At 42.6% G+C, this 16,056-nt stretch overlaps 1 protein-coding gene across 2 annotated transcripts in view; it reads left to right on the forward strand.

Moving 5' to 3' along the window:
• Positions 1-16,056, forward strand: part of Nr3c2 (nuclear receptor subfamily 3 group C member 2) — a 341,763-nt gene that overhangs the window by 260,121 nt on the left and 65,586 nt on the right. For both annotated transcript variants that reach the window (XM_036187396.1, XM_036187397.1), the window contains one exon: positions 14,947-15,285. In XM_036187396.1, coding sequence (XP_036043289.1) covers positions 14,947-15,285 — 339 coding nt within the window. The remainder of the gene's footprint in view (positions 1-14,946; positions 15,286-16,056) is intronic.

Below are 16,056 nucleotides of genomic sequence, written 5' to 3' on the forward strand. Positions count from 1 at the left end.
CTCCACAGCCTTTGTATAACCTGTCCCCACTGTGTGCTTTCCTGATCTGCCCTCCATGCCTTTGCCCCACTCCCCACTACTACATTCTACCACCACTCTGCTTTCCCTCGAGGCACTCTGAATCCCTGCACACAACCTCCTGCTTGTACCTCTGTGCACACAGTCTGAAATGGCCCACATGCTCCTTCCCAGTGTGGATAGGTCTCCAGACCCAGCCCCCAAAAGCCCTTTACTCCTCAGAGGTGTTTTTTACAGAGCGGGGAGAGACTTCTTTCTTTCTTTTATTTATTTTTTTTATTTTCCGGAGCTGAGGACTGAACCCAGGGCCTTGTGCTTGCTAGGCAAGCGCTCTACCACTGAGCTAAATCCCCAACCCGATTTCCTTCTTTCTATATAACTTTGAAGACTGTGTTGCTTCCTCCAACAGGAGTTGCTCGTCCTCCTCTGTGCTTCACAGACTATGTCGCAGCACTGACCACGCTACGCTGTAGTTATTAGTTTATAGACATCTCATACCAGTCATGCCTGCAACTTGTCAGAACAAGATGGCCCTCTTCTCTTTAGATTCCATGCTCTTTGGTGCAACATGTGCTTAGTAAATGCTACTGAGTGAGTGAATGGAAATATGGTCACACTTTGCCCATACACTACTAAAATAACCCATCTGCCCTCCCAAAGTTTAGTTAAATAATTACTGAAGACAAAAGGTATTTTATGTTTAAGCTAATCCCATAACAGATTCCAAAATCAGTAGTTTATCAAAGTTCTGTGATATTATTTTCCTGTGGGTTGCAATCCCTTTGTGAGTTGCATATCAGATAGTTACATTACAATTCATAACAGTAGCAAAATTAGAGTTATGAAGTAGTAACAAAATAATTTTATGGTTTGGGGTCAGCACAACATGAGGAGCTATATTAAAGGGTTGCAGCGTTAAGAAAGTTGAGAACCATTGATTTACAGGCAATTACAGTTTCCAAAAAGCCTACTATTCACATTAGTATAATCTAGAGATTTCTTAAATGGTGATATATTGAAGAAATGAGTTAGCACCTCTTCTTTCCATGAGGAGGAGTTTCAAGTGATGCTGAACTTCAGCTTGTGGCTCATTTGCTGTGGTTTCTGTCCTCAGCAGAGAGGAATGCATTTCAGACTAACTGTTGATGCTGCCAGGGTGGGAATTCCGGCCAGGTCTGATAGGTTTTGTGTAAACGTTAAGTTCAAGGTGAAAAGTGGGTTAACCTAAAACAAAAGGCAGATAAGTCAACCCTCCACAAAAATCACTGTGAGAAACAGAGACCAGAGAAGATCAAGTAGAGTGGCTGTAATCTCAGCACTGTAGGCCAGCCCAGGCTGTGTCAGGAGAGCCCGTGTCAAAGACAAAAACTGCTAAGGTAACGGAAGAGAAAACTGCAGGAGTGACGCAAAGCCAGACTCAGATGAAAAACGTGGCTGAGGAGCTAAGCGGAGCAGATGACTCACTCAGTGCAAGTCCCTGGTTCCTGACAGATTGTCCTTCAGGGTCCAGCTGAGGATGAGTGGAGAGTTCAGGTGGGAAACTGCCCATGTTTGCAGGAATTTCAAGCCTGACAGAAATCCTCAGCCATGTCTCGGTAGTCAGCCAAGAGTAATAGGCACATACATCTGGCCAGGCTTGAGGGCATCTTAGAAAGAAATGTACACCAAAACCTGTGGGTGGAGGTCATCAGAGTGTGAGATTGCATACAGGGTAAAGTGACCCTGCCACTTCTTCATGTTGGAGCCATCTGTCATCTGCCATCTATCATACACTGAGCCAGGCTGGGCCCAGGGAAGCCACTCACGATAGGATAAAAGGTGCCTCTAACAGTCTATAAATGCATGGGTGTGCACCTGTTCCCCCAAGTGGTGGCATCAGGAAGCTGATCCTGGTGGGCAGACCTGCCACACATCTGCAAGGGAGAGTTGTGGGGAAGCCTTGTTCATTCCAGGAACAAATACTCTTTTTAATAGATGCCTAGTAAAGAGGCCTATTGTATAAAGCCCAACTTAAATTTAATGTGAGGGTGAATGTTGAAATCAGCCATTACTCATTTTTTTATGAGGGTGGCAACATACAGGATGTATGCTTGTCAGTTCATGTACATGCCCTTTGGGTGTGGTGGACACTTGGATGCCTTGCCAATTGTAAACTTGATGATATAATTACCGTAAACTTGGGGACTCTTTCCAGAAGCTGTGTGTGTGCCCAGGTTGCTTGCAGATTTTGTTAGTACTTTTCTGTGTCTGTGTCCCTGATGACAAGCTGGGACACTGAAGAAATGATTAAGTTTCTGATATAAATGGGTTCTATTGTTCTTGCAACACTCTTGGCTTCTTTAGGGAAGTTAGTGGAAACTCACCTGTCTATGAGGCACAGCTGGACCAGACTCTAGTGGAGTGAGTCCAGATATTTGTTGTCATGAGGAAAACAAGCTAGTATTGCTAGATTTTTAAAATGTTAGAAATACCATTTTGTGTGAAAATTTTCAGATTTTGAAAATGAGGAATTTTTTTTGTACAGTTCAGTTTCCAGTGTATGACACCTGCTGTTAGGAAAGTGATAAATGTGTGATGGGTTAGCTTACTGATCCTGTCAGTTGTCTGCTGTCTGTGTGGTCTAGGGATTTCCTCTTCTGCCCAGCTCTCTTCTTCTTTTAATGACTTTGCTTAGTGTCAACTACTGGTTCTCAACCAGGGGTGACTTTCCTCCAGAAGGGACTGACACTGAATGGTCTGGAAGCCTTTCTGGTTGTCACAACTGGAGGTTGTGGGGTGGCTACTGGCGTCTGATGGGTAGAGGACTAATTCTGCTGCTAAATATTCTGTGTCACACAGGATTGTCCCTACAGACATAAATTATCCAATCCAAAATGACAGTGGAGTGAAGGAGACCAAATTGTTACTGTTTCTCCTTTTTTGCTCCCCCTCTCCCTTCCTGTGTCCTCCACCTCCCGTATGTCCTCCCTCTCTCCCTTCAATCTTGCTCATATTCCCTCTGCTTTTTCTTCCTTCAGACTCTTTAGGATGGTAGCTGTCAGTTTCAAATGCAAGAAAACAAACACGTGAGAATTTAAGAATGAGAACCCCCAAATCTCCACTTACATATACTCTAATATGTGGCCCTTTGCAGCCCAAGATTCTGCATGGAGAACTCACCCCTGGGTCTTCAAAAGGATGATGTGGAGTCCACGGTTGGAAAACTGGGATGCTCAGCTGTTTCTATGGTCGCTGAGCCCATGCTTCTTATCTTTGCATCCTTCACCATGGGCTTTCCTGTTAGATACTGTTGCTTTTGTGAAGCTGCCCAACACAAAAACTCTTAATCAATGTTTGTGTCTTGGAAGGAAATAAATTAAAATGCAGTTGTGGGTAAAGAATGAAAGCATATATCATTGTGATGTTTAAATCTCACTCCTGGCCCAAGTAGCTAAACAGCATATCCTAAGGTGTTTTCCCAGAATTTCTGATTTCCTCAATTTTTGGCTAAAGTCTCCTATGTAGACATCAGGAATCATTTTGTAGTGGTTTCCTTCGATACTAAATTAAACTTTCATTTTTATTCTAAGCACAAGAACAAAATAGAAGAGAGAGAGTGTGTGTGCTAACCTTCTATATCTGATAATATGGTAAATAATTCATGTGAGTCATTTATTTTTTAAACAGATGTGATTTAAATGTTGTAAACTATTAATTCCCAAAGGTAATACCATAAGGGTGGTTGTAGAGACATGAGACCTGTCTCTCAAATGCTGTTTGGTGCTTGGAAAGATGGCATATTTATACCACAGTAGTTAACTGGCTTTGACCTGTGCAGAACATTGCATATGTTTTAGTTACTAGAGTGCTGGTTATAATGAATAGTATTTTTTGGTTGTAGATATTAAACATCTTCTTGAAATTTAAAATTAGAGAATGATATATGGTGCTGACTGGGTGATGTATCAAGGCCTATTTCTGGACATTTTGTGACCAACTCACAGGTGGCCTTCCACATGCACGGGGCATTGCAGCCTCATACAAACACTGGTGACTGTAAGGAGTCTTCTCTGTCCGGCCAACCAGCTCCCAAATAACAACAGGGAGACTTAGTAATTCCAAAAGCTTAGCCTTAGCTTAGGCTTGTTTTTAACCAGCTCTTATAACTTAAATTAACCCATTTCTATTAATCTACCTTCTGTCACACATCACCTTTGCTGCTTCCTCCAAGTCTCCTTAAGTCTCTTAAGTCTGCCAAGCTTCCTCCTCCTGCTTCCTCTCTGTGTCCAGAAGTCCTTCCTATACCTCCTGCCTAGCTATTGGCCATTCATCTTTTTATTACACCAATGACAGCAACACACCTTCTCACAGTGACCAAAGTCCCACAGAAGGTGGCCTGAAGGCCAGTTCATTGAGAATCCTAGAGATCTTTAGCCTCCAACTTCAGCAGCTTCCTGTTAGAACTCTGGAGAAACTGTATTCTACCAATCTGAATTCTGTTTGGATGGTCAGGCCCCTTACCTGACCCCCTGCTGTTCTACCCATGCCTTTGTGGAGGACACTGGTCTGATTTTGTTCAGACAGGCTGGGTTGAACCTTGGCTAGAGTGTTTTTCCAGGGAGTCAGGCTTACCTTGGGGCTTAAGATGAAACCTAACAGCCCTAGCTTTTTCCTCTGAGGAGCTCTGTTAGAGAGTGGGCCACAGTGGTCACGCTGGGAAGTCTAACTGGTTCAAGACAACCAGCGAAGCATCCATTCATTTGTTGCCTTCTCATTTCATCACGTTTTCAAGAGCTCTTATTCTCCATCTACTGTAGGCCACACAGCAAAATGCTTAAACAAATCCTGGTGTCACAACCCAGAAACCAAAAGAACAAGTTCAGAGTACATTATGATAGGTGTAGCCGCATGGTCTTTGTCTCCATGGTCATACTGTGAAGGGACATTGTGTCTAACCAACTGGGGGTTTCTAACACTAACTGTATGAAAAAGAAAACGAAAACCCAGACATTAAAGACTAGAAATTCTCTAAGGGAAAGTTACAGATTCCCGTCATCCCCATTCAAATTGTGGGTGGTGATTTAATTTAATTGGCGATTAAAGATTATAGTGAGGATTAAAACTTGCCTTTAACATGCTGTGTAACTTGAATATATTTGAAAACTGTAACATGAAAATGGCCTTTATCCACATTGTCAGTGCTGACCTAACCATCGGTACCTTCACAATCCCCTCCAGAGGTGGAGGTGACAGGCTGCCATGCCACACCAGAAGGAGCTTGTTGGAACACTAAACATGACAGCCATGGAGTCCACTCATGCAGTTTTTGATGAGCTACATGGGGGAGGGGAGCGTGTAGTGATCACTGTTTTCCAACTGGCTTTGGTGTGAAATGAAACCTACCTTGGAAGCAAAACAAACAGTAAGGCAAGAAGTTGGAGAGAAGAAACTAGGCCTTCCCTTAGTGTGAATGTGAAGTGCCTTTAAGAGTTATTAACTACTTCAAAGTTCTTAAGGGAATTGCCAACATTGTTTCAAATGTGAACTGAGATTCCCTAGGAAATGCTTTCAGAAAGACCTACTTTTCCTTCAGAAAGTATGAAAGCTCACAGGGAGTCTTCCTCTGGATAGCTCACCTTCACAGCCTGTGTGCAGTCAGAGCTGTAATCACGTATTTCCACAAGAGCCTGTGATCCCGTCTCTTGACAGAAAACTGATCGGGGAAGAAAGGTCTCTCTACCTTGTTTTGCTGTTGCTCTCCGTTTTTGGTTTTTTGTTTCGAAGGAGTTGTTACTGTTTGTCTGTCTGTCTGTTTTGGCTAACTGGTGTTAATGTGAAGAATACTTTTGAAGTGAAGGCTGAGAGCTGAGTCTGCTGAAGGAGCTTTTGTTCAGCCTGCAGTGCTGGACCTGTTGGAGAGTTTCCAATGCTCTGGAATCTACACTGTGGCAGAAGCCCAGAGGACAGAAGTGAGCCTTGTAAACAGCTGGGCGGGCCAGCCTTTGTGGGCGTGGGCTGCTCCCAGCCCAGCTTCCATCTGCAGGCTGACCCCTGTGCCCAGGAAGGCTGGAAGGGAGACACTGCAGGTTGCCACTTCACCTCTTTCAAACAGGCCAGTTTGGTTCAACTCCTCTTGATCTGGGAGTTTTCAGACCAAGTCGACCAGTATCCTGCAGAGAACCCAGCCTAGAAATATAACTTTTTTTTTCAACTATATGCATCATTGGCTACTATTATTTCTTAATTTAGACTCATTCTGATAATGTCAGAGGAATAAAATGTGGAATAATATTTATTTTAAAAGCTGTAAACATTGACTTTTGTTTTCCCTTTCCTCGGGCCTGCTTAATCTGCCCTCCCCCACTTGAGTGGCGTCCTGTGAACTGCTCATCGCTGTGTTTCACTGGTCCTTCTGTATGTTAGGGTTAGCTTGTTGTGGGAGATTTTTCAATGCTATCTGCCTTCTCTATCTCATATTTGCAAAATATTCTCAACAGTGGAGCAACAGTTCTGGGAAATGGATTCTGTTTCCTGTGTAGTTCCAAGTGACAAGTTTTGGTCATTGCTGATTTTGCCAGACTACCTGGCCTCTCCATCCCTTTTGCTCATGAACAGTTTAAATGATTTTTAAATCATAATGTTATTATTTAATATTGTTTAATATTATTAATGTTAATTATTTATATTAACTAATATTGCCAATGATATCAATATATTATTTAATCACAATCATCCAGTAAAACTTGCTCAGTTTATTTTTCAAGTAAATAATATAAAAGATTACTTACAATCTGGCTCAAATTAAGGTGATTTTTGTTTTCAATAAGATACACTTCCAAGTAATTATACTTGAAAAACCATTAGAATTACAGTGATCTAGCTATGAGTAATTATTTTACAGAAACAATGTCGATCTAAGAAGGAGGAACTCTTTTTTCAGGAAAATTAGCATTGGAAATAAAACTTGACTGGTTGATGAGTCCCTGTATTTTCTCATTCCCCATTGATGATTTTTATTTCTTTTACCTTTATAGATTTATTTTTATTCTGTATGTGCATGTTTTACCCACATTTATGTGTGTATATTATATATATATTTATATCTATATAATATTTATATAAAATGCATGCATGCCTGGTGCCTGTGGAGCTCAGAAGAAGGCAGCGGATCTCCTAGAGCTGGAGTTATAGATGATTGTGAACCCCAGGTTCTGGGAACTGAAATGGGGTCCTCTGCAAGAGCAGCAAGTGCTCTTAACCACTGAGCCATCCGTCCAGCCCAGTTCTTATTTCTTATGCACAAAAATCATACAGTCTTTTTCTCCCAAAACTGTGAAATACACTGGAATTAGGCAGCTTTCTGGGGTGCCTCAGAATTCTCTGGTATGTGCCATGTTTTAAGGACCCTGGATTCTATTAAGGAACATGGAGACTAGTGCGGTAAAGTAGCACCAGAGGCCAGAAGAAGAGCATGCGAGGAGCATGCAGAGAGCGTGATGGGAGGATGGGCAAAAGTAAAATGCAAGCACATGTCCGTGCATTGGATTGAAAGTGATCCTTGTGCACTTACTGAAGGAATTCTGTAATGTCCATAAAGACAACGCTGTTGGCTAATGTGGTGTTTCCTCCTGGTAAACTTTGAAACCCTGGCTCTCTTGCATACTAAACATACCTTCTCCCACCAAACTCTACCCAACCCCAAACTCTTCATCTTTTCCATAGGTTATTTGCATAAGGTAATTCTCACCGAGTTAGCCACCCACATGAGGATGTCTGCACCAAACCATCCTGTGGGGTTTTTATTTAGCTAGGGTCTCACTTCTGCTTCAGTCTGCTCAGTGTGAGCTCACCAGGGATCCTGAGAACTTGGAGGGCATAGCCCATGGCACAGCCCATTAAGCCAGGCCCTGGAGCCATTTCCAGGTCACTGCCTCCTGCTCCTTCTCATGCCTTGTTCACCTCTGCAACCTTGTTACAATCGTAATGCTTCTTCATAAACCATTCTTAATGAGTCTATTTACCTGGCATACCAACGAAATTGCCCTGTGTAATAAAGTCTCTGCTTGCGTAGGCCAGGTTTGCCTTGAACTCACTGTGTAGCTCCAGTAGCCTTGAACTCACAGAGTAGCCCAGGCTGGCTTTGAACAGATGACAATCCTCCTGCATCAGTCTCCCAAGTGTTGGGATTACAGGTATAGGCCACCACACCTAGTTTTTCTTCTTTTAAGTCAGTATTGTAAAGCAACTGAGAGGTTTTACAAATATATCAATCTTCTACCTAGTGATCCCCAGGAAATAGGATTTATGGAGATCAATATCTATATTTTCAAAAGATCATTAATTTCATTTAACATAGGTCCAAAGAACTCAATTATCAATTACAGTGTGCTTTAGGGCTTCAATTCTTAGCAAAACACAGGTCCCTCCTCTGGTAAATTCTAGGTCTTAGGCAAACTGATGTGTTTGCTTCCTGCCCTTTTAGAACTGTCTTCCAGTTACAGTGAAGGCAATGTAGCCCAGAGCCAGAGCAAAAGGCCTGTATTGCCTGTCGTGGCAGCCCCAGTGTGTGGTTGGCTGCACTGCCCTGAGGATTAGAAAAGAAAACAGGCCTGTGCCCAGGTTGAGGTGGCCTTGTGCTTTCTGTTTAACAGACTTTCCTGTCACTATGGAGCAATGGTGACCTTGTAGACAACTGAGCTCTAGATCCTACTCTGACCCTTTTGGCCTCCTGCTTATACGTCTAAGTTCCATATCTTTGCCAATATGTCACATCCTCCCAACTCTGCAGTATGAGAATAGTATGCAGTGTTCTGTCACTCTGCCTACCATTTGCCCTCTGAACAATGGTGGGAACACAGCACCTACCTCCTAGGGTGTGAATGAAGATTAAATGCAATATGTTTAAGAGAGACGGTCTTAGAACTTGCCTTGAATGTAGATCTTCGGTTACTGTTTGTCACTCCCCAACTCATAAATGTACTCGGGATTAGGGAAAAAGGAAGATTGTGTTTTAAATTTGGGGCCGAATAAACAGTGCTGTACCTTATGATGAGACTGCTTTCTTAATGGGTATAGTTTTTCTTCATAACATTGAGAATTCTTTCAAGCATGTGTTCTGAAGTCACAGTATTTGCCCTTATGCATATTTTTGAAAAACATTGCTTAGATTATGTCTTACCATGCTTGCAAGGATAAGGGGTTAATTCCTATGTTTCAGGCAAATGTGAGCACAGCAGCTCTTTTAATATTGGTGAAGACTGGAATGTACCTCAGAGAGTCTCCCTGACTTCCACCATGGGGCTCCTGATCTCCAGAACTCATTCAGTCACTCATTTCTACCTTAGAGCTAAGCTGCACTTGAGCAACAGGTTACTTGCCGCCAGGACCTCAGGCTGTTTGGAAAACAATATTGCATGTTCTTGTGGGCATCGAATTCCAGCCTGTCTCCATAACACATTCCAGGGTGCTCAGAGGAAATGCTCCTGCTGTCTTCTCCAAATCTCCTCTTTGATCCTTTAAAGCCTTTGTGTCTTATCACCCTTGGTAAAAAGAGAAAACGAGGTGGTCAACACAATTCAGAAAATGTCTGTAAGTTTTCAAAGCACTACTTTGGGTTGGAGGAGACGACAAAAATGAAATAAAGCTATTTGGCCCTAACGCAGAGCACTTGGATAAAGTCCTGTTCTCTCTCATCATTGATTCATGGATTTATGGGTGTTCAGGGTTGTACACTGTGATGACTTCCCAAGGTCTCTTCAACACAGGTGTCTAGTAGGAATTGCCACAAATCACCACACTGCCTAGCCACTCTGCACAGACCCTTATCCAAAGTGCCAGATGGAACTTTAGAATTAGGGATAGCTTCAGTTCCTACTGTCAAACTCTCCTTCTTCCATCCTCCTCCTCTTCCTTCTCCTCCTCCTTCGGTTTTTTGTACAAAAGAGCTGAAGTTTCAGCAGAAGACAGCTCCAGATGTCTCCCCACTGCCTGCAGGTGAGCACTGAGGTTGATTCTCTGACTTCCATCTTCAACCTGCCTGCACTGAGGACACATTGTCTCTCCTTTAAAACTCTAGCCCAAGATGGAGCCTTGCCCATACATGTGTCTGTGTACATACATATTCCTGACTCTTACTAACATTAAAAATAAAAAAGGAATGGGGAAAAAACAGTGTACTCATAGAAAATAAAAATGCCATTGAAATAACTATGCCCAGACCACAGAATAGTGTGTGGGTCTCTCCTACAGGGAAGCCATAATGCAGAACTTTATTTTGTGGAATCCCAAACCCTGTTCTTACTACTTCACATTCCTTCCAGACTCACCATTCAGTTCTGGATCTGGTCTAAAGGACTCTACTCTTGGGCAAGTCAATAGTATTTGATTATGGATGTATCTCCACTTCCAAGTGACAGCTAAAGCAGATGGAGACACAGTGACAGGCATACAGAAGGGACAGCAGAAATAAAACAGCTCTCTGCCATTGTCTTTTTCTCCAAATATGTTGTGGTACCCTCACCCAGAACTCAACCCCGGTAGCTTATAAACCTAATCTAGTTTCTGGACTCAACTTGCTCAAAACGGTTCTCTCTTGTCAGGCTAAGATTTCCCATCAACATTTCATTGTCTGCAAAACAGTACTCCCTATACAGCAGTGGGTGGGTGTTAGTTATTTGCTGAGTACTTGGTAAATGTGACCTGTGAAAATAGCAACAAAATCATATTGATCATGCTGTAATGTTGTTTGTGGGTAGCTTTATACACTGAAGAATTTAGATTCACTAATTCAGAATTTCTTACAAAGTGGTGAGAGGTTGAGTTTACCTCTGCCATAGCACATGTCGTATAAAATCAGTAATGCATAGGACTTTGTTAATTACATAGAGGGGTCTGAAAATATGTGCAGATCCTTTTTAAAATGCAATTTAGACCTTATTAACTATTGCAGGAGTATTTGGAAACAATCAAGAGATGCTACTTCTTTATTTTCCATTGAGAAGCTATTTCTTCATGAAGGCAACTTGCCCTTAGCCCCTCCCCCCACCCAGTTAATGTGTGTTGCCTTCAGAACCATTTAGATGCCCCCCCATTAGTACAAATTAGATAGTTTTTCTGTATAACCAATTAATGTCCTCTGTAAAAAGATGACATTTCTTCTCTTGGTGACATGGCAGAGAAATGCTGAGGTCTCCCTGACTTTTCATTCTTCCACTGGCAACTAAAAGAAAATGAAGTCTTGCACCCAAAGCATAATTGTGTTTATGTGGCTGAAATCAACACCCAGAGTCAGGGAGTGCTGTTATTGCCCTGTGGGATGCAATTTCATTTGGCCTGGGAACCAACAGTAAGAACGGCAGCAATGATGATGATGATGATGATGATGATAAAAAATAATAATAATCCCTGCACAGCATCTCTAATACCTGTTGCCAAGTCTTTAATTTCCAATTGATCACAATTTCTAACATGGAAGAAAGTTGAAGTCATACAGGTAGCTGGAGAACTCCTGGAAGATGCAAGAATGGTTTCATTTCTAAGTAGACTAAGTTTTTGTCTGAAGGGTACTCAGGGGTTCTCATATCCCTCGGAGGTAGCACAAACCAAACAGGATGTCATGTTACACTGGAATCCAGGGCTTCAGCAAGTGTCTCCAGATCACACTGGGAGATAGTTCCAGTCTTTGTGGAGTAACACAGAGGTACTCCCAGCTTGATGCTCTGGTTATTGGCCATGGACAGGAAGCAGGGCCTCCCATTTCTGAATCCTGGAAATGAATTCATGGAGAATGTATGGCGGTATGTTTCCTAGCAGGGCCATGAGATAGTAGCTGCCAAGATGTTGCCAGTAACGCCTTGGCACCTGCGGGGAATCCCCTGAGCACACTCTAGTTTCTGTAAAATCCAATATGGATAAGTGAAATTCCTCTTTAAAGTGAGTCTAAGTGGGAATGAGAGGCATTTACATGGGTGAAACATCCATACTGAGAGAGGAGAGAGAGAGACACAGAGAGAGAGAGAGAATGAATGAATGAATGAATGAGTGTACTAATATTGGCTAATAGTTAAGATGGAGTGTTGCCTTGGCCATCTGGGCCTGTAAGATCTCCAAGTCCAGGGGAGACCAAGGCCATTAATTCCAGAGAATTTAGTAAGGAATCCTACCCCAAAACAAGGTTCATTTGAATAATTGAAACATGTTCATTGAGGATCCTTAGCCAAAATTGTTTCTATATAACCAGCAAATATCTTAATGATGCAGGTGGATGTGAAGCCAGTGCTCATAAAGCATAAACTAATACTGAGAGGTCAAAGAGGAAGGGTTAGAAGAGAGACTGCATGATATGGAAGAGGAAATGGGGTCCTGGCTGGACTCTCGCTGGCTCACGGTGGAGTTTGCTAGCTTTGAAAGCTTAAAAAGGTATTTCTCCTTTGGCCCCTCTGCTTCTTCATCTGAAAAAAATGGAAATAGCAACAATGCCTAGTCACAGGTCCTGGTGAACATTGGACTTCTTAAAATATAGAAAGTCTGCTGAACTGTGCTTAGAGACTGGGTACTCAACAAATGTAGCTTAGTATTTCAAGCACAAAATTTTAAGAGTGGTAAGTTCACAAATGGGTCGTTACACAGTAGAAATTTTGCAGAGGAATAATTAGTGACTCAAAAACCTTATCTGAAAATCTCAGAAGCTTGTCTACATTTCTCACAGGGAAATAAACTGAGGCTTCATATATATGATGCGTTGTGCAATTTGTTAATGTTTAACAGTGAAACACTTATTCAGCAAACATTTGCTGAGAACTCATGAGTTAGTAACATAGTACATAGTATGATATTGGAAGAATGCATACAACGTCTTCACCACACTCCCTGGGCCTTCAGAAAAGATACTGAATACATACATGTGGCTGAAGAATCCACACAGTGTTTCAGTAAAGACGGATTATCACTCAGTTCCAAGTGCCCTGGTGTTCACAAAGTCACAACATGAATTAAGTGAAATGCTAGACACAATGCTGATAACCTGCTTGGTAGCTATACTACTGGTGACAGCCCAAAGAAGACATTCAATATTCTTTATGATATTAATAGCATTGACCTTAAATCAGACATGAGACATCAACACAGTAGTATGGACTGAGGACGTAAAACAAATACAAATTTTATGATCAATTTGCAAGCAGATATCACTTTTAATGAGAAGAAAAAGCAGGCATTGCTGTTCCCACTCAGTCAGAATGTATCTAGCATCAATCAGTCTCTGGAAGTACAAGAAAGCTGAATGAGCTCATTCTTGGTTTTGCTTTCTGCTTTTGGAGATAGCATCTCGTTGCAGCCTATGTTAGCTTTGAAAATTTCTGATACCCAGGATGGCCTTGAATTCACACTATTCCTCTTGCCTCTGCCTCCCTAATTCTGAGATTATAGATGTGAGCCACACACAGTGTCTAGAGTATTTGTGTGTATGTGCACACATCAGTGCAAGCCAGAGGTCCACCCCAATTGCTCTCTACTGTATCTTTCAAATGGGATCTTTCATGGAGCCCCATTTTCTAGTCAAACAACCTGAGACTCAGAGACATGTCTATGGCACAGAAGCTTCCTGGATCTGATTACCCTCATGACCAGAGTCCAGAGGGCTCGTCAGCTCTGCCAGATTCACTGTGATCCACCAGCATTTGTGATTATTTAGCTCTTTGATTTTTCTCTGAATCTAGTTGGTCGGTTGCTTTGTTGATAAGTTCTGGTGTGTTTTCATTCACACATTGCCTTGAAGCATCATGATTACCTACACCACAGTATCTGAAGCTTCCTGCCAGCAGTATGTGGATAAGAGACAGCAGCCCTTATTCAAATGATGTTGTCAGAATCGGGATCCTCTGCCTCAAATCATCCAGTGATGGCCAGAGTCTAGCAACAAATGATTGAAATTTTTTAATTAGCTTGTTAAACTTTTTATTGGCAGAAATTATGTCTTAGTTTTCTATTAATCCTAGTCCCAATGGTTAATGACCATGTAACAGAGGTGAGATGCCTGCTCCTGGATGATGGCTTTACTTTTACTGAGTTGTAGATTTTTTTCTGCAGTGAACATGATCAATATTAATAGCTGTAATTGTAAATAGAAATGATTATATTTTACATCAAGTTCACTGGTGTGGAATAGCCCTGTTCTGTGGTAAATGAGCCTGTAAGGCTGAGATTCACATTAGGATTAAACTGAAGCTATGTCTGATTCGTGGAGAATCTTTACATCAATTGAAAGCATTACAGTAATTGCAAAGTCAGTTATTACCACAGCCCTGAGCTCAGCTTGGCTTTTCTGAGTAGGGAAAGTTCTTTCTACCCATTCTCACTTGTCTTCCCAGTTGCCTTTACATTCACCTCTGCCAGATCCCAGGATGCTAGCATTTGCAGCAATCGCTGTTCCTCTAAATGCTATTTCCTGTGACTGGACAAACTCTTAAAGGCTATTCCAAAATGAAAATCATGGCAGTCACAACCCAAAACAGTTGTTAAATGGGGAATTTTGTGCAAGCCATTTAGAACATACCTGGCATTAAGTTTATATTTGCTATTATTTTTTGGTCGTGGGCCCCACTTATATCCTGCAATACAGTTTTGTGTCCTATTATGTCATCCCTCCTCTCCATTGTGAGGCCAGGATGAGGTTCAAGTCAGCCTGCAGGTGTGTATGGGTCTCCATGGGCTAAAAGGAAAAATGTGTGCCATGGGTCAAAGGCAAGAAGCAGCTGCCAGCCTGCTACGTGTAGTGGTAACCTGGAAGCTTTGCCATTTGCCTCAGCAAACTAATTTGGAAGTACTCCTTTTGGTACAAGAATCTTTAGGAGAGAGCATGCATTGACCTGTAGAAAGTCTGCCTCATGCAATGTGTTCGAGATGATATCATGCACATTTGCCTTTATCTCTTCCGATTTTTGTATTTGACAGCTCGAAAGTCAAAAAAGCTGGGGAAGTTAAAAGGCCTTCACGAGGAACAGCCACAGCAGCCCCCGCCACCGCCTCCACAGAGCCCGGAAGAGGGGACCACATACATCGCTCCTAATAAGGAGCCATCTGTGAATTCTGCACTGGTCCCACAGCTCTCCTCCATCACGCGTGCACTCACGCCATCCCCGGCCATGATCCTGGAGAACATTGAGCCGGAGACCGTGTACGCCGGCTATGACAACTCTAAGCCTGACACTGCAGAAAACCTGCTCTCCACGCTCAACCGCCTGGCGGGCAAACAGATGATCCAGGTCGTGAAGTGGGCCAAGGTACTTCCAGGTAGGATGGCGCATCACTCAGGCTCGGTACTAGTGGTGCCCTGGTGTCCACTTTGCGCAGCATCCTGACAATGTCTATCAAAGACACAAGAGTGGTGGGAGAATTCTAGATACTGATTCATTTCTTTCCTTCCGAGAATGCAAGTCAATGGTTCTGTTGTTCCTGAAACGGGAGCACGACTGGTGTTCGCAAATATAAACATATATATATTTATATTTGGTACAATCCATTCTGTCACTGAGGTCACACTAAGCTGGCTGTGGGCAGCACAGTACCCCAGTTCATCTAAGCTCAGACCCAAGGAACTTAAGGCCTTGTAAAACACCCTGACCAACTCTTCCTGGTTAAAAAAAAAATCCTGTTTGGGACTCAAGAGGTTGTCTGTGAAGTGCCTGCACACACCTGAGTTTAGATCCTCAAAAATATATATATATAATTAGATGTATATAATATTATAGGCCTGTCTTGCAGGCCTATAATCCCAGCACCAGAGAGATACAGAGGACCTCTGGAACTTTCAGGCCAGTCAGCCTAGCTCCAGATTCAGGGCAAGACCCTCCCTCAAAAGATAAGGTAGACAATGACAGACAAGCCAACCCCACATAGACCTCTGGCCTCTCCATATTATACCCACAAGGCTTCACATGCACCTGTATTCCAAGGCTGCACATGTACCTCCCTGCCCTCAGCACCCATAAAGTGCCCTTGAACTCCCCACCTTGTGTCCACTTTCTGCCAGGCAGGATAGACCCTCTACAGAGGCGGCATGAA

Source organism: Onychomys torridus, chromosome 5, assembly GCF_903995425.1.
Source record: "Onychomys torridus chromosome 5, mOncTor1.1, whole genome shotgun sequence".
In the NCBI taxonomy this organism is placed as follows: Eukaryota; Metazoa; Chordata; class Mammalia; order Rodentia; family Cricetidae; genus Onychomys; species Onychomys torridus.